The following is a 25209-nucleotide window of genomic DNA, read 5'->3' on the forward strand; positions in this document are numbered from 1 at the left end:
CGGCGCCCCCCCGAAGGGACGCGCCCCACAGTTTGGGAACTTCTGACTTGCACCACAGTTTGAGAACCAAAGACGCAGCTGAATAACCTTTTGGATTCCCTCTCTTTGCTTTTCTAAAAGGATCTTTATCTTTAGCGTTTATGTCCGCTGATGTAAGTGACATGTTTGATTTTGTTTTTACTGTACAGAGAAATGCAGACTGTTGGTCGATTTGCTTAACGGTTTAGCTTTAAAGAAACATATTCCGTTACTGTGAAACATGATGCTCTTCTCAGTTTAACGTAGTTGTTTCTGTGATTCTGATAGAGCTGTAGAAATTGCTTAATTTAATTCATTTTTGTTTTTAAGAAAAGTGTTTTCAAGGCACAAAAGTATATAAAATTTGAAGCCACTCAGTAAATTCTTGTAGCTTTATATACCAGTCTCTGATAGGTGCTGCAATTTTTCTGATTTGTTTTGTTTTCCTGACCTTTTGACGATGCAGAGAACAAATTATATTGGTTTTCCAATTGAACACTTAATATTTTGTTGCTACAGTATTTATGAGCAAGGAAAATAAAATCAGCTTTTTGTGCGTGTTCTGTCTTGCTTTATAGATTATTTTCATAAGCATGTTGCCCACAGACTGATTAATTCTATGCATTCTTAACGGTAATTTATTAATTTTTTTTTATGTTTCAAAACTAACTCTTAACGGGACGGGTAAAACAACAGTTAGATTTCTGCAGAATCCTTAGCAGAATAAAAGCAGTTATCTGATCAAAACACCTGTTAACGAGAACAAACCACTCTGATTTTCCACGAAGAAATGCCCCTCTGGCCTATCAGGAGTTAAATAAATCTGAAGAAGGGAATAGCACTCAGCAAGTAGTTTCTGGGGAACTTTAAAGAGGAATTATTTTGGCTTTGGGGTCTTTTTTTTTTTTTTTTTTTTTTCTCTTCCCTCTTCAGTGTGTTATAAATGGCAGCAAAAGTAAACAGCCTACAGCCCACAAAAAAAGAGAGAGATTACTTTTCAGAGAAAGCTGCTGAAACGCTGAACAAATGTGAAATTAATGACCGAAATCTTTTAAATAAACATGAAATTTAAATGTTTATCATATTGTGCTTGCCTTTAGGTAAAGCTTACCCTCCGGAGTTTTACTACGACACCTACAGTCCTCTGTGGCAATACAGGCCGCGAGTCTACGGCTTCAAGCTGCAGTGGACCCAGATGAACCCCGGGGCTGTGGACCGCATCGTCGCCTACAGGCTCGGCATCAGACAGGTTAGAATGCAAAGATTTAAACAAAAAAATAATAATAATCATTTCATTTTCTTGTGAATGTTTTCGTAACCCTTTGACCTTTTCTCATTTTGCGACATTTTTCCAATAGACAGAAACATACTGCGTATGTTAAGAGCCCTCTGCACTGAACCCCATTGAAAACCTCATGGTTATTCCACCAAATATTGATTTCTGAGTTAAAACATTAAGATTGTTGTTTCTAAATTAATATGAATTTGTTTTTCTTTGCATTATTTTAGGTCTGAAAGCTCTGTATCTTTTTCGCTATGCTGACCATTTCTCATTTTCTGCAAATAAATGCTACATTTTTAGCATTTTGACATGCTGTCAGTAGTTCATAGAATAAAACAACAATATTAATTTTACTTAAACATAAAGAGTAGAATCAGAGAACGAATCATTTTCTCCAGAGTTGTATAAAATGGGGTATGCAAAGGGAGGAACACGAGGATATTTCTATTGTGATCATTTTAAAAATCAATGCTGATTTAAATTTGCTGTCACAATGTTGTAATATTTCAAGTTTTCAAGTTGTGGTAGTTTGTGACCCTGTGGGGGATCTTAGAAACAAATGTATTATTTGATAGTATTTCAACAATGAACATCGGGGTTTCATTTCTAAGTTTTTGTGAAGGAAAAAAAAAAATAATGTGTAATTTTTTTGTTGTTGTTTAAATATAGATTTTGTAACATTAGAACATGAACTCTTCCAGCAATAACTGAACACCTTGGCGTATTTATTGGAAATATGCCAATATTAAATTACATGCAGGTTGGCTTTATTAACTTTTTCGGTCACTTCTGGGTTCATCCGAGTAGAAATACATGCCACACATTGTTAAACTCTGTATTGTTTAACTTCCAGTTTCATCAAATGACAATAAAGTCATTTGAAGTGTGTTGTAAAATTACAAAATGTGAAAACTTGCTTTTGAAGGACGTGGTCAACTCGACATGATTGAGAAACCCTTTCTCTGTTTTCTGGGTTCGTGGTGTCAGCACCTGCAACAATAACTTCATCATTGCACATAAACTTGATTGATTGAGTGTGACGGTGCAATTTACTTGTTTACAGATTAACTTTATGTCTTCAATGATTTATTTCAACCCTATCACAGTGGATATTAAGCTTAAATAGTAAGAGGCAAAACAAAATGATTCCGACTTAAACTCAGTGGTGTTTAAAATCCACTGCATTGCTCAGCTTTTTCAGACTTTTCAGGCTGTAGAAGCAAAAACCTTTCAACATGAAACATAAGTGTTGCATATAGAAGAACTGGAAGTGGTACGTATAGAGTTTTTTTTTGTTGTTTTTTTTCCTCGCCATGGTCTGTCTTGTTATGCTTGGTGGAGGCTGTTAACATATTAGGAGCCGTATGCGGTGCTTTTTCTCGAACTGCTTCTGTTTGTGCTTCCCATCAGAGAGGTGGAAGTGGAGCCCCGCAGTGAGAATTAGCACGCACTCCTCTTGTTTTCCCTGTTTCTCCTGCAAACTCCACAGATGACAGGCAGGCGGCATTGATGGATGGGAAGGTTGCATTTTCTCTCTGGGCAATCAATGTTTACCTTCCTCTCTCGGTTCTTCTCTCTCTCTCTCTCTCTCTCTCTCTCTCTCTCTCTCTCTCTCTCTCTCCTCGGATTTCCAACTAGAAAAGGTTCATTCTAAATATAAAGGTTTTTTTTTTCAATTACGGCCACAAACATTGCATTGCCCTTAGAAATTCAGGTTGACGTTGACATTGCAGTTAGGAATTGCACATTTGGATGTCAAATAAAAATAAATTAAGAAAAATCAAACAGAAAGCAAAACAAATAAAAAATGCATGCAAGCTGCAATTCTGAATTTATCTCACTCCTGCTCAGAATTAGCAAACACGTCCTTGGTTGTGTTTGTAATGAATAATAAAAATCATGTTCCGCTCTACACCCTGAAGGAACCGAGGGCTTCAAAACACTTTCTAAGGTTGTTATGTTTGTGTAGAGCGATGCATTTATTTGCCTGTTATGTTACTTGGTGGAGTCAGTAAAAACAATATCGCTTCTACTGGGCATTTTGGGTGAAAACCTGCCCAAAAAATTGCATAATTGATCATTAAAATTTCAGCCAGTTTTCTGCACATTCTAAGGTTTTAAATCTGTGCAAAGCAAAGCCCTGATAAAATGTAATATTTCCATTTACTTATTAATAAGAAAAACATCATATAGATTTTCTGTGAACGTAAATTCATTCATTTATTGTTTGCGTCCTTGACATGAGCTCGTAATTATTCTTTCTCATTATTTCAGTAGCTGACTGCTTTTCAGTGTTTAGAACAGATTTGAAGAGACTGATTGGATTTTTTTTTTAAATGTATATGTATATATCTCGGAAATGTTAGTCAGAAAGCAGCAAAAGTTTCATGGCAGTGTGCAAAAGAAAAAGCAAGAAATGAAATAGAAACATGTGGGAGTAAAAGGCTTCTTTTGTAAATAAAAAAAAATATATATAAACATTGCAGAGATATCCCCAGCATCGCTGTGACTGGTGCAGTAAAGAAAGCTCACATGCACACTACAACACTTAAATCTATTTATAGATCCAGCAGCAGCTCCCTTGCCATTCCCAGAGAATTATGATCATTTTCCCCCCACTGCCTCTGAATTAATACCAGGTAGTGGTGAACCTTATGCCTTTATAACGGATTGCTGTGTGTTATCGCCCGGTGCCCTCGTCAGAAACAGTCTGACTGGAGGGGAAATGGGAATAAAGCTGTAGCTGAAAGGTATGCACCAGCCAGACGCACAAAGCATAAATCACAGCATCTGTCAGAGATGCAGCAGAAACGTGTGACATCTGCCCTTATTTTGATATTGTAGCCAGGCTTCAAAATCTTCTCTCTGTTCCTAGAGCTCGATTTTCTTTCAGCAAGATGTACCAAATGGTAGCTCACATACATAGGCTTGATCCTGTATATGTGTAGAATATATAAGAGGAGCAAGCAGAAAAAGTTATGGTGCAATTCAGTGGCATGCTTTTTGTGGTGAAGTTTTCAAGTGAATTTTTATCCAATTCAATTACCGTATTTTACGGACTATAGAGCGCACCTCACTATAAGCCGCACCCACAAAGTTTTTTTTGTGTTTTTTTTAAAACTGGAAACGTACATATATAAGCCGCTGGTATCTCCGCCGATCTCGGTTTTCCACAAGGAGGCAGCAGAGAGCTGCGTCCTTAATAAATCTGCTATTAAGACGCAGCTCTCCGTCTCCAACGCCAAACCGTGGATTCGTTCACGCTGAGCTTATGTGCAGCGGCTCTATTTCCCTCATGTACTGCCAGACCGACAGCCTTCAACTTAAAAGCTGCATCATATGAACTTCCTCGTATTTCCATGATGAGGGGGTATGAGTTTGAAAACATTTCTCCGTCGTGCCTGCTGCTAGCATGTGCTTGTTGTAAATGAAAATTAGCATTTTCTTCTTTGATTTCCAATTTGGACTTCCAATGATTCCCTTCCTGCTAAAGAGCCCCCTGGTGGTTGAAGAAAAGTCCATAGAAAAGCTGCAGCGGGCTGTAAGCCGCATGGGAAAAAGTAGCGGCTTATAGTCTGAAAATACGGTATTTTATTTTTTTATTTTTCTAAAAAAGAAAAAATACTTATGAAACAATCATTTTACATCAGCTGAGAGTTTGTTTCGAGCAAAATTGCACAGGAAGGCAATAGCCAGGCTACCCGAATTGCTGCAGCACAAAATGTTGTGGCTTCAGTGATAACTCAGCCAAACAACATCATGCTTTTCAAGACAGACATCCACTGTATGAAAAATACAGCAAGCTCTCATTAAGTTTATTTAGATTTCCTTCCAGACATATGTGAAATGTTTGGATTTTTGCTTTAAATTGTTTTAATTATGAATTATTTTTTCCTTGATCCTGAAGACCTGAACTCAAAAATGTTCACCATCAACGCTAATAATAAATCACCAATAGTGACAACAAAAAGAAAATCCGGACTAAAATACTTGTTGAGCTATTTGCAGCTCTATTACTGCTAAAAAATGATCAAAACTGACACATACTTAGTGAGTTTTCATAAATTTTAGGGACGACTTCAGCCACAATTAATACAACTTGACCAACATTGTTCTCCACTCTTGTATGCCACACTCTCCTGCCTCTGTATTGTCTCGTTGAATTGATCTGACACGTCAGGATGAGCAAGCAGATCAATGGAGGCCATATTAATTACATGCTGGTAATCCATAGACGATTTGCTCCTGTCAAACTTGACACCGTTCGTTTGATTGTTCTCATGTTGCTTCTGGCTCACAGGCTGACTTTGAACATTGCTAACGTTTTCTTTTTTTTCTTTTTTTTTTCTGAAGTTACTGCTGCTGCAATCACGTGAAATAAATCAATATGTTTTTAATCAGAAATTCAGGGGGGGGGACTTGACAGGAGGTAGATGACTCAATTTAGCAGAACCAAGACAAAGGCGCAAAAATCCAAAAGTCAGGAGTTCTGTGGTTTAAATTGACTATTTCATTTTCATTTGTATGTTAATGGCACTTTTTGCTCTTAAATGAGGGAAAAGCTGATGTTGGCTTTCGTATGAATTTTTTTCTTTTGACGACACTAGTTTTAATGGCTTATTTCTACCTGCAGCTTCAGAAAATAAATACACAGTGACCAAGTCACTCTGGACATAATAATATATGTGTTTTAAAGATTCATGTGCAGCATTATATATATATATATTTTTTTTTTGCCATCTGGGTTAAAGGTGGAGTCTGGAAAAACAAATGAAGTGAGTTCTAGAAGAAAATCTGTTATTTCTCCACATCATCTTCTTATAACCATGTTGTTATCATAGAGTTTTTAGATAACAGATTTTCTGATACAGTACTATTACTACTATTTCTACTTCCAGCCAAGTGAAGTAGTAAAATGTTTTATTTTTTCCATATTACAACATATTTTAAAGATTTTTGTGAAACCTCAAACCAATACTTAAAATGGGTGTCAAGAATTTGTTTTAGTTTTAATCTTTATTAATCTTGTGCTTTTTTTTTTTCATTTAATCTCCCTTGCATTTTAACATTGGTGCATTTCAGCAATGATTTTGCTAAAAGTGGAATCAAACGGAAATTTCAAGGTAACACATATGGCTCTGCATATAAGAAATGTCAGGTGTTTAATTTATTGATAAATTGTTCAAAACATGCTTTGTGATTTTTTGTTGTTGTGACAAGAACAGACAAACAACTATTCTATCATTATTTTATTGTATTATTTTATATATAGAATTTTGTTTTACATCTCATCTGACACCACTCCAGTTTTATTGTCAAGTAAAACTGTTTTACTGATGTTGTTTTTAATTGTTCACTAAATTTAGCTAAATTATTGGAAACAAATTGATGTTCAAAGAGTAAAAATTTTTTTCTAAAAGCTTTAGTACAGTTTTATATATATAAACCCCATTGTAAAAATGTATACACACTGGGGAACAATAACAGCATGAAATTAATAAAACACAAAGCAACAACATGTAGAAAGCTTAGCTGAATTCACAACGGCGAACATGAAAAGCATAAACGCCGCACCGTGCACTTCTATATGTTCACACGAGGCATTATAATTAGCTGGTTGCCAAAAAGCAGCTGAAGAGCCCGTCGCTGTGATGGCGAGTGAAGCAGGCAATTCAGAAGCAACATTAGTCCTCTCTATCTGAACCGATGCTGCGCTCTCTGAATGGGACTTGAAGTGTTCCCCACTCACTCACATTCTGCCACAAGCCTTTCCACTGGCATCAGAATAAGTCCACGTTTACTGTGCTGTGCTTAGCAAACAGAAGGTGATTGTTTTTTTTTTTTCTTTTTCAAATCTCACTCAGCGAAGCGAGTGTCAAGAGCCAGGATAGCAGCAAACGGGGAAAACTGGAGACATTCTGGAAGCGTGACAACAACAAAAATACCTGTGAATGCTAAAAGGATAATATTGTGGATGGAAAAGAGATTGCTTTTATCATTAAAAAATAAGTTTGATAGTCTTAAATAATACTGTTGTTGCATTGCATTACACATCATTTTATTGTAAATGTTGTTTTAGACATACTGGTAGTGGTAAATCTAGAATGTGATATAAATATTTGTTTTCTTTTTTTACTTTGCTTCATCCAGAATACTTTTTTGAAAATTGTAGTATTTGTATTAAAACATGAGGCAAGAAACTACTGCTAAATATCTGTAGTTTAAGAAAAAAAGACACAAAAAGGCTGTATTAAATTGTTGGTGCCATATGGGCTGTTCTAAGTATTTCAGAAATTGCTGATCTACTTGGATTTTTACACACAATCACTTCATGGGTTTACAGAGAATGGTCCATAAAAGAGAGCATTAAAAGTCCAGGCAGAATTACTTTGTTGGTGTTTGGGGTTCAAAGGTAGACTCGTTTGAGGTGTTGACAGCGCAAATGGCCGCTTGTTGTCCGGCCAACAAGGAAAACACCTATTAACGTTGTTTCCCTTCCAATAAAAAAGATCTGTTTGGTTCAAATTGTTCCCTCTTTTATTAGAGAGTTTGAGAAAACACGCAGTCAGCCCAACACTGTATTAGCAATCAGCAGCAATGCCGTTTGTACTAAATATTTTCAGGTAGGGACGAGCCAGCTCTGTCGGGTGAATCACTCTATTTACCTGCAAAGCTAATGGTGATGAAAACTTGCACCCCATAATTGCAGATCATCCAAACTCCAAGTAATTACTTCATTACTACTGTTCTCACCTAAACACTGTGACTCCGGTGCTCTGTTATCACACCTTCATTCACTCCGTCTCCATTGCGCCGGGCTTGCAGCCGACTCTTCAGAGTGCAAACGAAAGCATGAATAATCAGCGTGCCGCAGAAAAAGCAACTTATCTTGGAGCAGGTCATTCCCTTAAACTGATTCCTAAAGATAAAATGTAGCCAACTTGGCTTCTTTCTGCCCACCGACAGACTGCTATCGGGTCTTTTTAACATCCAGATGGGCCGCGTTGTATCACTGCTGATGGAAAAACACTCGATATTTTCTGTGATAACTGGGCTTATTCAACTGGAGAAAGGCTGTGTAGACTGCAGGGCCAAACTTGAAATCCAAGGTCCATGTTGAAATGGGTTTGCAGAACACTTTAGAAAGTGTGTGAATGATGCAAACATAGCCGCATTCATCAACACCTGGGTCACCCACATACGGTTGGGTTTTTTTATTGCACGACTGAATGTAAGATTCTTTCTTTTGTTTGACTACTTTGTGAAAAAAACATCATTCAAATGGTTACAGCAGCCAGGAAAAATGAGTTTGATTCATTAAAAAGACACAAAATTCAAAGTATTTATTTCTACTGGCACTTAGCGGCAGTTTTAGACGGCCTATAGAAACTGTTAATTGAAAAAAATGACAGCCTTGTTTTAAAGGTTTGCATTTATACAGAAAAAGAAACGTATTCAGAGTATTTTGCTCACAGTACTGTTGTAGATAAAGGGTAGCAAACTGGTTTTATTGACTCATTTTCTTTAGTAACGTCATCCGATGAGAGCCGTGGCATAGGGTGCAACATCGTGACTTGTTCCTCAGAGTTTTAAATACCCAACTGTGGTTTCACTTACATGTCTTCCCTTTTGTTCAGTGAAGCAGCTTTAATAAATGATTCACCAATTTATATTCTACATAACCTGCAGATCCTAATCTTTTAAGCCACTTTTGATTTTTACCAGTCATGTTTTGCAGCCTGTGGATTAGAAAGCAAACCTCAACAAACAACGCGAGATATTTGAAACTGAAATTTAATTACGTTTATGTTATTGCGGTTCTCTACTTTCTTTAGATTGTATTGATTTTCGCCTTTTGGAGCTTTAATTTGTCTTTGCAAAACTGAGCAGCCAATGAATATGTGACTATCTTGGTCAATACTGCAGTCTTGATTCATTACAATTACACATTGAGCGTAAAAACACAGTTTATTGCGCCCCGAAGTATTATTTATTTTCTAAATTCCATGTTTCACACCTAAAAAGCGTGTAGTCGTCTTTTAGTTCTTCCATCATTTTAACGGTTTTGAAAACGCAGCAAAATGTGCTTTGATGCGTCAAAAACTTTGAATTTTTGTGGTTAGTTGGTTAAAAATCTACCAGCGAAGAATAATTAGCAGGGCGTGAAAATTTGCTCCATGGTATTGTGAGTTTTAATCCGCATCTTGCGCAACATGGAAGTCGTAGGGGAAACAGTCCGAGTCAAATTAAAAGTTATATTTTGCTGTTATATTATGTATTTCTAACCGTTTGCAGCCAAAATGAAAATCAAAATAGAAACTAAAATTAACTACGAGGGATTTTCTTGACAAAACGCATTTTAATCGTTCTGAACAGATTTATAGTGACGTCTGAGTCAATTTTGTCATATTTGCAACAACTGTTTATTATTCACTCATTAAAACAGAGCAGGGCTGTGATTTCTGTACAGCTTGAAAAACAATGCAACAGATTTTTGCAAATGAAATATTCATGTGTTAACTACACTCTCGACTTTAAAGCTCATTGTCCGTTGAGAGCTTTGTGCACAAATGTCAGTGACGACATCATCAATTACGCTGTAACAATCCAGTCTTCTTGCTGGTTTTTCCCCCTTCAGGTGGGCTTGCAGCGCTGGTGGGAGCAGGAGATCCCTGTAGGCGATACCATCGGCAAAGGGGAGCTAATGACGCACAACCTCACCGAGCTGATAAAACCCGAATCGTACGAGGTGCGTCTCACTCCCATCACTCGTTTTGGAGAGGGTGACTCCACCGTCCGGATCATCACCTACAGCGGTGAGTGTCTTTTAAGTGTTGTCTCAAGAAGCAGCATAAAAGCAGGTCGAAAAACAGGGGGGAAAAATAAAAAATAATTCGAGTGTTGGTTCTATGTGTGGCGTAAAACACATCTCCACGGTGCGACTCTGTAATTAACCCCCGCTCCAGTTTTTGCGTCTCTACCACGACACGTGTCCGTCAATTCGTGGATGAATATCACAAGTTCACTTTGGCATCAGCAGCCATTTCTGCGATCATGACGGAGATCTATTATGCATGATATGTATGAGGACGGACCAGTAAAAAGTGAACTCATTAAAGTCATTTGAATTGCATCTAACCCATTAAGTCTTGAGAGGTTCAGCCGGATTTCAGCGTGCTTTGCTCCTTTCCAGCTTGAGCCAAACGAATGCTGATCAACTGACTAATATCTCTTCCTCTGACCTTTATTCCCTGAGTCAGGTTTTTATCCTTGGCTTGGTTAAAGGCTGACTTGTTGTTTGTGTGCTGGAGAGATCGCCGTAACATCAGAGCACCGGATGACTCAAACATGTCATTTAGGTCATCAGACCAAACAAAACTGGTCAGAGATGATTCATGTTTCTCTGCACTCAATTTGCCCATGGACAAAAAATTTTTTCCTTGTTTGTTTGTCTCTTTTCTTCTGCCAGAGGATTTGTTGTGTCTCCTGGAATGTTTCTCAAATAGCACAAAGGTATTTTTATTTCAGTGCTGATCAAACAGAGCAATCGTAACATTTCATCCGGTTTTAGACTCTAAACCAAAGACCGTGGTGATAAAATAGAGAGTTATGCTTTACAAAGAACTGTTGTAGAAACTGCCGTGAAATTGCAAAAACATAAGCGTTTCAGTTTGAGATTGTTGTTTCTCCTCGTATATGTAAGGAATGAAGAAGCAAATGTACATTGAGAAGTCCACTACGCTAAGTTTCAACAAAGCGATTCAAAACAGGATTTTTAGGATTTGCACAGTGGAAGCAAACCAAGGTTGTGACGTTAATATCCTACAAAAATTTAGCAATACTGCAAAAAGCCCAAGTCTTTGCTGGCAGTTAAATGAACTCTAACCACATGAAGGATTCTCCTCTACAGAAACATCAAATCTGGAGTCTATACGATATTTACATTTAAGCACAAAGAAATCAAGTAGTTTTAAACTTGAGTGCATACTGGAGATATTGTTTCATCATAATAATACGCATACGTCAGTCTTAGCTCTTTGACATTAATAAAACTTTAGTATATTATCAAAATTCCTGCTATCAAGTGATGCAGTGAATCATATATATTCTCTAATATGACATAAAAACCACTGCCGCATCTCAGATTATTGTCCTAGAATTAGAGGACAAACAGAGACGGGGATGGGTAAGACGTATAGTCAATACTGTTATATTCTGCTCCGCTCCATATAAATGCACAACTCCTAGGTGATCTTTTCTACATCTTTATCCTCTAGATATCAGCTATGATGACCGAGAAAAGTGTTTCAGCCGCGCTTTGGCTGTCTTCTCGCAAAGCAAGTTTCTGTTTGTGGCTGAGCTGCAAGAATAAATAGACAACGTAAGAGTCTGAGTCCGAGTAAAAGCAGCTTAGCAGGCCGCCTCTTGGAATACTTTTCTTTTAGCTGTTCCTTAGCAGTTTACATGTAATCAAGCAGATCCGTACGATAACGCGACTGTTCAACAAAAGGTGAGAGATGTGCCAGAGAGCAACGTTGAATTATTTCCTTTAAATCCACATTCTAATGCAACTGTGAAGTGAATAAAACTACTGTAAGGCGTCCAAAATAAAAGAAAATGAAAAAAAGATGGTAACTCTGACTGCTCTTCCACAACCACTACGAAACAATTTTACCAAAACTTTTTTTTTTTTACTTATAAGTCATTCAGTTACAAATTCACTGCTGTGCTCTGTATCAGTCCTGCAACACACCTGACTTCATCAATTATATCCAGTTCTCTGACCACAGTCCATCACATCACCATGACTACCATATCTATATACACAATGTTCCCTTCGTAAATAAATTTTACACCAGATTTGACTGAGAGCAATAACTTCCAAATTGTACAATTGTATATTATCACAGAAAGTTTTGACGATAATAGATATTTTATCAAATCAGAGGATTCAACAAAGTCATTACTTCCTGAGCGTACTTTATTGTTAGACAAATTGTATTGGAAGAATTTCTTGATTTTAACCACCAGGCAGTAATCAGGCATCGGTGTGTCTACTGAAATCCACCCTCCACAAAGTTTAGCTATTTTATGACTGTTACATTTTCAAATACTATCGCTTTTGTTTTGGAACCTTTTTTTTTATCCCTTAGCAAACGGTTAGTATGTGTTTTTTTTAAAGGCAGATGGAAAAACCCTGAAAATATAACTTATTAAAGCAAAAATATGGACAGATTACTCCTACAGCCTTTTGATTATATATGGTACAATATCTAAAATATGGCAAGAAATGAAGAAAACTAAGCTAACTTGATATTTTTCATAAAGCACTAACTACACCACAAGGGCTGAAGGAAAATGTGTCCTTTCGTTCAAGGAAAACATGACATTGGGAATGTTAAAGATGGAGATAAAGACAACACAAAATCTCAAACTGCGCAAGATGCTAGTGAGACTATTGGCTCACCACAAAAATAATCAGCCAAGTAAACTGCAGGCATCAGGCCGGTTGAGCCCAGTGAACACACACTAGAATACACTTTATTTTAAGGATATAAAATACCAGTTTGCAGGTGCAGTTTTATTCTCGGCATGTTGACTGATACGCAACGAAAAGGTTGACAGTGCCATCCAGATACCCAGGTACTTGAGATGTGCATTTTCATAAAGTAACTGTTTTCCGTCTATCACTGCCTGCTGAGATCTTCCTGAGTGGCGCTGCTGCTGCAGTTGTGAATAATTTAGTTTCACTGCAGCTCATCACGACTGTTAGGAGAAAAGAGAATCGGAGAAGACGGGGTGGGGGGGTGAAGACAGAGAAACAGGCAAACTTTCCCCCAGTGGTCTGTGCTAAACCTTGAATTGAATTCAGACGAACTGAATCGAATTGAATTCAGTCAAATATGTAAAGAACTGTGGCTAATTAAGACAGCGAGAAGCACAGGAGGATAGTCGGAGGAAGCCAAACTGGAGCTGAAGAGAAAAAGGGGGAGAGACAGAACAGAAAGAAACCAAGTAAGTTTTGGTGTTCAAATCTCCAGCCTGCACAACAAGAGACCGGACTAATTATCACTCTAGGGTGCTCCGTTCTCCCATGCGCTCTATGACGTTACTGTATCGGGCCAATGCAGGTCTGAGCCAAATTTACTCTGCACCGAGAACGTGTCCCATTAGTCACCCTGACTGACGGCTGAAACGCGGCCCGAGATCGTCTGCGCTTTGGCTTCTGTTTAATCATGGTAGGAGAACTAGGACCTGAGGGGGCTCCTGTGTACAAACTGTCAGTGTTTTATTACATTCAGGGCTTTCCAATCTCCAGAAATATATTGTAGGATTTATATATATTAAAAGAAATAAAATATTCCCTTCTCACCCTCCGCGGGTGGTCTGTTTCATCCTCTGAGCTCGGGTCCTCTACCAGAGGCCTGGGAGCTTGAGGGTTCTGCGCAGTATCTTGGCTGTGCCTAGAACTGCACATTTCTGGACTGAGATGTCTGATGTTGTTCCTGGAATCTGTTTGAGCCACTGCTCCAGTTTGGGGGTGACTGCCCCGAGGGCCCGATGACCACAGGCACCACTGTGGTCTTCACCTTCCAGGTCTTTTCCAGTTCCTCCCTGTGGCCCTGGTATTTCTCCAATTTCTCATGCTCCTTTTCCTGATGTTGTAATCACTTGGTATTGCTACATCCACCACAACGGCTTTCATCTGTTCTTTATCCACCACCACAATGTCCGGTTGGTTCGCCATTACCATCTTGTCTGTCTGGATCTGGAAGTCCCACAGGATCTTAGCTCGGTCACTCTCCACCACTTTTGGTGGTGTTCCCCACTTTGATCTCGGGGCTTCCAGTCCATATTCGGCACAGATGTTCCTGTATCTTGGTGTCAAACAATGATAAAAATGTTTTGCACATTTTGACAGATTCTTAAGTAGCTTGTGCTCGGCCTGATTGGTTCATCAGGGAACGTCGGCTTTTCATCTCGGCAGAAATTCTCACTAGGGTTTAAGTCTGGACTTTCACTAGGCCATTCTAACTTATCATAATCTTTCCATTGTAACTTAGCATAATTGAACCCGGGTAGATTCCAAGTCTTCTACAATTCAAATCTTTTTCAACATTGCCTTGTGTTTAACTCCATCCAAGTATCTATGAAACCTGACCAACCTCCAGAAAAGTAGCCTCAAAGCATGATGCTGCCACTGCCATGTTTTATCGTGAAGACAGTGATGTTTGAAAATCTTGTGTTGCTTTCCTTTTGACTTCACAATTAGATGCTACATTGTGTTGACATAAAATCCTAATATAATCTTTTTTTTGTTGTTGTGACACATTTTAAGGGATTTAAACGTAGCGTATCCCTACGCGATTGGGTGTGTGCACCTCTTTGTTTTTCCATCAATACAGCATTTTGAAAACGGTACTCTCTGCCTTGGATGGTGAGCAATTAGTTCCCACAGAGTCTGAAAAAAGTTACTACATAAAAAATAAAATGTAAAAAAAAGTGTGATTCAACTGGTCGAGCCATTTTTTTTTATTATCCACAATGGCAGCAGATTTTCTGTGACTCTGCAAGAAAACACCCAAAGCAGTTATTGTGTCTCCAGCTGCAGGATGAAGAATGGTCACGTCGGCCAACTAGATGCTGTTTTTGAAATATACTGCAGCGGCAAACTCAGCATCTGTTTGGTTTTTGTCTTCGCCTCCATTCTCTCTCATGGCTTTCCCTGAACAGTGCAGGATTTAAAGTTTAAGCTTCATGTCAGCGTCTCTCTGTGCAACAGCTGTATCCTGATACTACATCTTCATGCATGAAGGACGTCCGTCTCACTGTCACTGTGGAGGATCTTTGATATTTGTGCTGACTTGGAGTCTCTTCCTACTTGGAAAAAAATCATTATCTCACCAAAAAAAAAACTGTTATTTTTTGTGTGTAGGAAAATTTTTTACCTGAACCGATGTTTAAATCTGAAAAATGAAACGCATTATTATTTATTATTTTTAAAATGTTCATGTGGAGGTCTTGTAATAATAAATTGGCTGAAATGAAGTGAAAACATCAGATTCTCAATAACTTTAAAAATTTGCTAAAATGCTTTGCAGTCTCTTGAAATAGTATTCATACCTTCGCATTTTGATAGAGTTTTATTGCGTATTTTAAGTGGAAGTAGAAAGTTGGACATGATTATTATGAAGAATGACATTTTTCTTCTTTTTTTTTAATTACAAAAAATCTAAAACATGTATTATGCATTCGAGGGATGAATTTCAGCCCCATTTGCTCTGGTGCAAAATTCATTCCTCGAACACTTATTCAACGCTCTCTACTAGGTGCAGCACAGAACTCCTTCTAAAGCTCCTACAATCGAAAGAACACCACAGCTACTATTTTTTATTTTCATAAAATAAAGAAATGCGCCCATAAATTCTCTAACAGTTCCCACGATGGAGGGATCAGTGGATCCTTTAGATGCATCTATTAAATATAAGAAATTCAGTCGGCAGCAAGATAACAGACAGAAAAACTGGAAGACGGACTCGAAGCTCCAACTCCCTGGAGTTTTTGTTTGCCTGGCTGCTGCTCAAAATCACATAAAGTACCAGAGTTATAGCTGTTTTCCAAATCAGTTCTGCAGCAGTAATATTAGGTATAACATGTAAATTAGCACATGTTCGCTCTGTTCTTCTTGAATGCTGACTGCTGGAAATAGGTACCGGTCCCACACACAACCCTGAAGAGAATTAAGTAGGTGTAAAAAATAAATAAATAGATGGATGGATGTAAATTAGTGAGCTCTTGAGGTTTCTTATGAGTAAATTTCCTTGCCTATCAACATTTTGAGAAAAGCGACCCCTCTCCTCCGACACCTGCTACCTTTAGGATTCTTTATGGTAATCTAAGCTCCCCAGCTGTGCCAGACTGCAAGCGAGATACTTATCTGTTTGGTTGTTAAGACCCCATATCAGGGGCTCTTATGGATTTCCTTCTACTCATTTGGGTTCCTCTGCCTGACATTCTTTAGAAATCAGCTCCCGAAGAGCAGACAGCAGCGTTTGTTTGGATTTTAGCCATGTACCCTTGCTGCTTCGGAGAAAAAAAAGTCATGAAATATATATGATTTCGCCTGTTTGTGTTTTTGATATCTTTATTTTTATTTATTTTTATCTCTGTTTTCTACTTGGCAGTCAGTGCAACACTGATCAATATGAGGGTCTATTGGAAAACTCAGAGGCTTTCATTATTGTAACTCTGCAATGTGATGGAAAAGCGAGAATAATTTTCAAAGTTGAGTTTTCTACATGTTGGTGTCTTGAGTGCACAGTTCAGACTTTAGCTAAAGGGTTTGAAAGTGACGTTACCTGATAAAAACATCACTCCGTTAAACTCACCCACTCTGCTGCTCAGATGTTCAAACTGTGCATCACAGAGAATCTTTTATAGCTGTACATCACACGAGGTCAGTGAAGTGACAGAAGAGTCCGAGCGGTTCTTCTCCGTAAGGGCATGAAGCTGCGGTCACGGAAATGTCTGCCGCTTTGTTATACAACCGAGGTACCAGTGGGCCGGGATTCCTGCCAAGATGAAGTCAGCGCTCGGATCTGAAACTGCCTCGATAGACCGGTGTCCTTTGGCGGTCACTGAGCTCACTTTGTGTTTCAATCAAAATTAGGCACTTTGGATGGAAGTCAATCATGCTCCAGACAACAGTCTGTCCTGTCCTCTCCGCTGGAAAAGAACACAACACGGGTCAGCAATGCACCCAATACAAATGGATGTTTTATGGCTCCACTGCACGTTAGAAAACTTTCACCAGGATTGATAAACTGTCTATGGAATAAATGGAAAGTGTGTCGATTTCAAATGCTGTGTTGAATATTTTCTAGCTCTTATTGGAGGATACAACAAAGTCTTTTAGTTAGTGATGTACTCTCTGACCTCAGTATTCCTTCTTGTGCCGTGTTACATTAATAAACATCTTAGGTAATCAACAGAAATCCTGACGTAATCTCTCTTCATGACAAACTAATTTTCTTTTTTTTGTGTGCCTTACCTTGTCTTAATAAGGGATTGTCGGTGTTGGCTTTGTATCTTGAGTCTTTTTTTGTGTAAGCATATGTTCTGTTTGGTGATTGATTTCTTTTTGTTTTTCCTTTTTGGTGTTTTCTTTTGGGGGGGGGGGGGTTGTCATCCCTCCAGCTTACGGCTCAATGTCCTGCAGGTCCCACTGTTTATTTCATCAGTAAATCAACCCACCTGTTCTTCATCACTAATTACCATAGGCTTTACATTACTGGCTTCCTGCAGCTAATTGCCAGATCCCAAAGTTGCTGCATATTTTCTCCCTCCTTGCAGACAGCACGGTTCGTGCTTTTCTAGTTTTGCTTTGGGAGCTTAGGACTTTGTTCATTCAGACACATTTGTTACCAAGACGGACATATTCTGGACTTGTGCTTCACTGGTAACAGAAAGTAAATCTTCACATATTTAATGTTCAGTAGCCGAAGGGCTACATTTGTTGTTTGGCTTCTTATTTATTAATTTTTTTCCATGTTTCTTGGCATATTATATGAATACGCTGGTCGCTTATGTGCTCTAAAAAAGATGCACAGATTATTGTTTGATTGATTTTATGAAATCAAAAAATCAAAGTAGGCAGGTTGCGTTAATAGAATATGAAGATGTGTTTTTTTTTTTTGTTTGTTTTATTTACGTTTAATCATGGTATCGGTTGGGTTCAGGCAAGATTTAAAATGTTCTTGTGATAAAAGTTCTTTCTTCCCATTATAAATATGTTTAATGCTTTCCTGCATGTGTTACTATGGTTACACCCATTATCTAACAAGATAACACATGGGTTCTTCTTGTAAGGGGATTTTAAGCACCCTGTTGAAAGCAGAAATTGTTAATGAGTCTAAAAATCAAACTCCTTGGCTGCAGATGTTTATATTTACATTATTATGAATTCATATAATGCCTGTTAAATATATGGACTAATTTTAGTGTATCAAGAGTTTGGAATTTGCTCTCTTATACGACTACCAAATTAATTCTTTAATAAAAAACAAACATGCATTCCTGAGGACGCCTATAAATTTGATCATACGCTCTCAGGTTTTAAATACAGAAAAACAATTGGCTCAAACATTTATAAAGATCCATGCACTCTAAAGTCTGGAGTAGCTCTTCGGCGTAAAAGTATTAAATTTTTGTCTTTAATTCATATTCCAAATTGTTGGGGGTTTTTACGATAGAAGTTAAATTATCTGTGCGTATGTGTTTTGGAGAGCACGCTCGCGCACACGACAGTAGCTAAAAAGCCTCAGGGCCCTGCTCACTGCTCAGTTTGAGTTCCTCAGTGGGGGGAAGACGCTGCTTGAGCAGACACATTAATCTGGACTCGGGCACAGAGCATCAGCCAAGAGAAGCTGCAGGTAAGAAATATGACAACAAAACATACTTTCTTAACCGCAGAGTCGGAAAGAGGAAGGAGGGTGAGGAGAGAGGGAGGTGGAGGAGTGCAGGAAGGATTTGGGAGGAGGCGGGGCGGGGGAAAGGAGGTTGAGGGGGGAAGAAGCGAGAGAGAGGCTGAGATTTGTCGGAAAACTCTGCATCCTCTCTGCAAGCCCGAGGCTGTAAGTTGTCTCTTAAAACATTTTCTCTGCCACAGCTCGGATGATTTCCTGCCCTTCTGTAATTTGTGTGCCTTTCTGCAGCCCAGTGGGTTCAATATAATTTTTTTTTTAAAAAAGCTGTGATTGTTGGTATGCAGGTGTATTTGGCATCATATATTATTAGGATGAGGACGCAGAGTAAAAGTGGTTGCTCTCATGCAGTGTTTTTTTTTTTTATACTTTTCTCTATAAGGTTTTTTCTTTTCTCTACAAGTAACATACATTTCCATTAGCAGCATAATAAACAGAAATGACTACTCGAGTTACTGCTTTAAAAAACATTCCAGCATTTCAATACTTCTTCACACTTCACTGCATGTTTTCCTTTGTAGGAATGATTTGTTGTTGCCTCCTTTAATTGGCTGGATTAAAATCAATTCCTCCCTTGCACAGAAAGGTTTCATAAATCACACAGCAACATGGTTTTTTTTTGTAGCAAAGCTGATGTATCTCATCTATTCAGCCGCTCGGCGATCGATCACGAAAATGCTCATGAATCTTCCAGACAGGTTAAATGGTATTTAATCTGCAAAAAGTGAAGTGCCAACTAACTGGCTTGTGCTCTGTATGATGCCCTTGACCTTTATGTGTTTGCTTCGGCGGTAGCTTTTTAAATTATCAATGAGGAGCGCGCTGAACCGTGCTGCAGGTGAACGAAATGCAAACAGAACCTCACCGAGACCCGGGTACATTTAATCTACAAGTTTCTAAAACCACGGCTTTTGTAAACACAGACGAGATGTTCCATGGAGCTGATTAGCTGCCATGGTTGCGATTATTAGTCATTTTTTAAATTTATTGGCTCCTTAATGGACGTGTAAAACAGGCTTAGCTTTCTAAATGGAAGTCACCTTGGATGAGAACGTCGGCAGCGCCGATAAACGGCAGTAATGACAACCGGCTGCGTTATAAGCTTATTAATGCGATCAGGCCGTCTTCCTAATCCTTTCTTTTACATTAGATAACAGTCGGGGAATGATTGCTGCCACCTTTTCTTTCTGAAATCTCAGATATCTTTTTTTTTTCTTGCTCTACTCTCTAATCATCGCGTTAAGTTGAAGAGGATTGCTGCAGCCCTCTTTTTATTGTTCATCTGTTGTGATATTATACTTTCAGTCATTCATGGGCTGAGTTTTACATCCCATCACTGCTCCAGCTTTGTACATACGTACTCGTGCATCACTCTGCACTTGATTCTACCGCAAATAACACAAAGTATTTCAAAACTGGGTGCTTCTACTTTCTGCATGTCTGTATTTTTCTTTTAAAAATGGCTCATGTGTTGACAGACTGCTGTGATCTTCTGTGCTAACTCGTGTCTCTGGTGATTCTCTTCCGCAGCTCCCATCAACCCTCACCTGAGTAAGTAGCATTTTCTCTCTACGTTTTGCAAAAGAGTGTATAAAAGCATTGGCACGACTAGACTCTACTAATATCTGGGGGGAAACTAAGAATCAGTTTTTATCACATTCCACATAGTGAAATATCCCAGTTTAGGTTTCAAGTCAATGTACTGTGAGATTTTTATACCATATCACCTAATGGAGTCTTTTAAGATGTGACATGTTTAAAAACTGATTGATAACTCATTTTGATATCTCAATGTTTGCCTCAATCTAAAATAAGCCTAAAGCCAAATTTAAGATGATAGATGAGCTGATCAAATGGAGTCAAACCTCTGAAATATTCATTACTGCTAGCTACCAAGCAAATGCTAACTTCAGCGTCGTCAGCAACTAGCAGTCAGTCAGTAGTGGTATTTTCACATTTATTGAAACATAGTCGTCTTATTTTTTTTACATTACGTGCATGCTCACTGTGTTTGCAAATCATATTTCATCTGTCAGTCAGTCACAGTTTGTTGTTCATTCTGCTGAGTTTCCAAAGTCCAGCCAGACAAACTGATTAAGAGAGACTGAGGCTCTTTGGATGCTTTTGTAAATGAGTGTTTTCAGAGTTTTTATTGATTGAAGCTGTTGGCATGTCTCAAGGTCTGGCTCCTTTTTTTTTTTTTTTTTTTTTTACAAAAGTTGTAGCTATGGAGCTTCAGTCATAGACAGAACTGAGTGTGGAGCTTAAAGCCACTAGTCTTCACATCAGGGCCCCTGATATTAACTCACATTTACTTCATCAGACAGTCACAAGTTGACAGCGACTAGATAACAATGAAGATGTCGCTCTCACAACTCCTAATTACAATATCATTGCACCTTTATTAGATCCAACAGAGAACTACTGGTTTAACATAAAATGATGCACTAATTGCAAAACTTTCCAAGAAAAAAATTCAATGATTTGTATCTTAAAATCTATTTAAATTTCTTATTTTTTCTCTTTGAGTTTAGTTTATCTAGTAGATTCAGGTTGTGTGAAAGGTTGAGTCATCTGTAAATGTAGTTCAATGTAGTTTCATATCCAGATAAATGAATTTACCACAAAACAGTGTTGGATGGTGTGAATAATCCGTGAGTGAAATTAAACAGTTTGGATAAAATGTTTGTATTTTTGTGCACCTTCCCCATTCAGTGAGTTTTCATTGTAATGTTCCGTCTCATTTGTTGCGCATTTTTACACAAAAACTTATTCACTTTATGTGTTCCACCGAGAATCCTAATCACTGTCTACTGTATTGTGGTGAGCTGCCATGCGTTGCTGCTATTATATATTTATATGCAGCTGATTTATATTTTGGTGGATGTTCACGCAAACATCGCCAGCACAGAAACAAACATCCTAATCACCGGCATCATTATCCAAATCCCCGTAGGAGACTATCTTACCTGCACGCCTCCATTTACGACCCCCAATCCCTCTACCTATTCTCCAAATCTTCGCCTCCCTCTCGGGCGCGGGAGGCAGAAACATTTCGTTTAGCTCAGAGCGGATGGGGGCGTTAATGTCTCACACCAGGCCTACATTTAAATCTGTGTGCCTGCGAGGAAAAAAGTCAAGAGTGCCTGCAAACGCAGCTTTCTCCTCTCTGTCTCTCGCCTGGCGCTCTCCCGGCATCCATGCCCTCTTCTCTTCTTCTGTCGATCCACCCACCAAAGTACCTCCGTCGACGTCGGCTCCATTACCTGAGTAAAAGCTGCGGATCCTGCTCCTCGCAAGGTCACCACTCCAAGCTGCTGCTGGCCACGTTTTAATAAATCAATGAATATTTATCAGCTCACGTGGCCACATCCTGCATCTAAATGCTCCCAGTTTACCGTCTCTTTGAGGACGCTGCTCGCCACTGCCGTGTCCTCTGATTATGTGTTTAGCTTTGTTTGTTTTGCGGATTAAATGGAGGTTTCGACACCGCCGATCCCACTGCTCTGCCCTCATTAAACCAAAACTCTGCCTTTTTTTTTTTTTTTTTTTCTCGGTTGTTTTTTTGCGTGGGATTTCTGACTATTCATTAACATATCCGCTGTTAGACGTTCCCGTCAAAGTGACCCTTCATAACCTCATATAAGAGTTACAATTACCCTTTCATTCCATTTCATTCTCTCAGCAAGCTCCACTTTAAAAAAAATAAAAATTGCTGTCAAAGGGGCACGGCGAGGTGCGGAGAAAAAAGCAGAGCAGGGGCCTCGGTGGCTCCACCTGCAGAGCACCTCGAGGATGAGGTGTGATTGAGATGACGTGGGTTTCCAAACCCATCACACACAGAGTGTGTGTACAAATGAAGCCTCACTGGGCCTCCAAAGACAGCCGTCTCATCTTTTTACCCAGTAATGTTAAAAGAACTGATTTTAGCTATGTCGAACCCCTTGCAAAACCTGTAAAAAAAATAATGTTTTCACATGGGACTCGTGCATAGTTGAATATTTTTCTTTGAGGCCTCAGTAATGACATGCCTTTTCACGCACACACACACAAACACAAGCGTGCTTTTCCATACGTTTCTCAGTACCGCATCTGCATCAGCTCACTGCATCGCCTGCCACCGTCAGGAAAAAGGTTGAAAATGTTGAGCGGCACGTTCTCTACAGTCAAGCAGAGGTCAGGTCTTAATTTAGAAACCCTTTGCACCACATTTCATGATGTAATTAGGACATAGATTGTTGTATGTACTCCTGAGACAGAGACACTACAGGAAAGCTCATAAATATACAGCAGGCGTCTTGCAGCTCACACGCATCGCTGTAGCTTCCAGGCAGTTAGTGCCGTCCTCCGCTCTCTCTCTTTTTGCGATGACGCGAATGCCCGGGTGTGCTCTCTGCCAATCTCCAGGGGAGTTCCACTGCAGCTTTGAGGAAGAGCCGATCTGCATGTTTACCCAGGACAAGAACGATGATTTTGATTGGACAAGGCACAGCGCCGCCACCCGGGACACAAAGTACACACCCAACACCGGCCCCAGCGCGGACCACACTGGATCCAAGCAGGGTGAGTGGTTCGAGTTTTGCCCGTTCACTAAGCTTCTCTCGCCAAAAAGTGATTTTTTTTTTATACTTGATGAAGGGAGGGATGTTTGCAAACTTATCTATTTTTATTAGTATAATTCTTCACACGGTGCAGTGTTTTCTATAAAATCTGTGAAAGGTGATCTTATTTACAATAATCTCTCAACAGGAATATTAAAGAAATCGTTCAGTTTCACTGCTGTGTTTGCTTTTCTTCATAATTGTTTAATCTAATTTAGGCTGTGCAGGCACGTCACCGGGAAGCCATAAAAATGCAGCACCGAGTTTGTTTGAGTGCTGATTTTATTTTTGACTACAGCATCCTCCGTGCACTTTTAACCGCTCGCTGGGAGAGCGCAGATAAAACCACAGAACTGCCTTCCAGGTCATAAATGATGACACATTTCAGATAGATATGCACATATTATAGCTGGGGGTTTTTTGGTGGGGTAAAAAATTTATAAAGTGCTTCTGCTCATGTCCACTCATCATCACTTCACAACAAGCTCGCCGCTCCGACACAGACAGAGCCTCAGAATACACGAGTAAGACTTGGAGTCTGGAAAGAAGTGATGGTGTCATAACCAGCACCTCCCTGAAAAGTTCAGACTTTTTATTTCTAGAAATTCAAAACGGTTGCAAAAGCCAAGCTTTCTTGTCTTGCTGTGCAGATTTTAAGCAATGCTGATCTTCAGAAGAAAATAAAACATTCACTTCTTACTAGCTTTTACAAAGTAGATAACTTACAAAGTAGATAATTGTAAGTTCAAAAGTTTTTTAAATGTTTTTTTTTTTCATCCTAAATGTTTTGAGTGAATATTTGGTGTGATTTAATCCCTGAGAACATATTAGCTTAGATTGACAGAACACATGAAAGGTATAGCAGATATTATTACAAAATCATCCAGTAGAAATGTGTGGAAAAATTCTACTCTATGACAAAACTAAACTTTTTATCCTTTAAAAAAAACATATGAGTTTGTTGAACCAGATATTCAATTGAAGCTGAATGTTTACACTGTATATAAAGTCTCATAACCTTTTTATTTTCACTCTCTGACATTAAATCGGGTTAACTTTCCTGTTTTAGATCTGTTGAAATTATGCATATCCATTAAGGTCACTATTCCTTTGAGTAATTTAGCACGATGGTGGAATGACTTTGTAAACTAATGGTATTGAACTAACAGCTCAATGTCCTGGGTGACACCATTAGTTGTTGGCTAGCCATGCTAATCTATGTCATTTGCTTTTGCTGTTTCTTTTCAAATTTCTGTCAGTCAACATAAACCCAGGCAAAGAGACTTTGGAGTCAGTGAAATGACTCTTACCTCAAGAAGACTTGAATTTCCTCCGTCTCTCTCTCCTCTTCGGTCCTGCTCCGTGCCCCAGATTCTTTTTTTTTTTTTGGCATGAAATGTGTGAAGCAACACCTGAACAAAAGCAAAAGACAACGCAATAAAAAAAAACTTCTAATCCTGACTTATGTTACACTTATATTATTGTTCAGTTCTGAGAAGTTGATGCAAGGACACCCAAACGTTTCACCGTGGAGAAGTTTAAAAGGCAGTTGTACAAAATACAATTGAAATATTTGTCAACTTATAAACCGTTTGACTTATTCTGCAAGGAAACTGTTCTGCATGTAGCATAATGTCGCTTTCTATGACTGCAGATTTTAAATATGACAAAATAAAGATCTTTCAAATCTCAAAGCAATGTAGAGCATGGCATTCAAGCAAAGCGAGAATCTTTATTTGGCAAAAATGTCTATAACTAAAATAGCTACTCATTTAAAATTGCCCAAGCAATTTATAGTCCAAGCAATAGTTTAAAAATAAATAAA

At 38.6% G+C, this 25209-nt stretch overlaps 1 protein-coding gene and 1 long non-coding RNA gene across 8 annotated transcripts in view; one reads left to right on the top strand and one right to left on the bottom strand.

Moving 5' to 3' along the window:
* Window positions 1-25209, top strand: part of LOC103457909 (MAM domain-containing glycosylphosphatidylinositol anchor protein 2) — a 198949-nt gene that overhangs the window by 154776 nt on the left and 18964 nt on the right. For all 5 annotated transcript variants that reach the window (XM_081602842.1, XM_081602843.1, XM_008398385.3 and 2 more), the window contains 4 exons: window positions 1119-1267; window positions 9939-10116; window positions 20314-20334; window positions 23191-23346. In XM_081602842.1, the coding sequence (XP_081458968.1) occupies window positions 1119-1267; window positions 9939-10116; window positions 20314-20334; window positions 23191-23346 (504 nt within the window). The remainder of the gene's footprint in view (window positions 1-1118; window positions 1268-9938; window positions 10117-20313; window positions 20335-23190; window positions 23347-25209) is intronic.
* Window positions 1-25209, bottom strand: part of LOC103457911 (uncharacterized) — a 64271-nt gene that overhangs the window by 4551 nt on the left and 34511 nt on the right. The window contains exons 3-5 of one of the 3 annotated variants that reach the window (XR_014085696.1): window positions 24695-24796; window positions 16690-17026; window positions 14805-15178 (exon numbers count right to left, since the gene is read on the bottom strand). This is a non-coding gene — a long non-coding RNA (uncharacterized LOC103457911). Of the gene's footprint in view, window positions 1-14804; window positions 17027-24694; window positions 24797-25209 lie in introns of those variants that run through there. The other 2 variants (XR_014085697.1, XR_014085695.1) reach the window with 2 other exon arrangements.

This window comes from Poecilia reticulata, chromosome 21 (genome assembly GCF_904066995.2).
Source record: "Poecilia reticulata chromosome 21, P_reticulata-male-v2, whole genome shotgun sequence".
NCBI classification, from domain to species: Eukaryota; Metazoa; Chordata; class Actinopteri; order Cyprinodontiformes; family Poeciliidae; genus Poecilia; species Poecilia reticulata.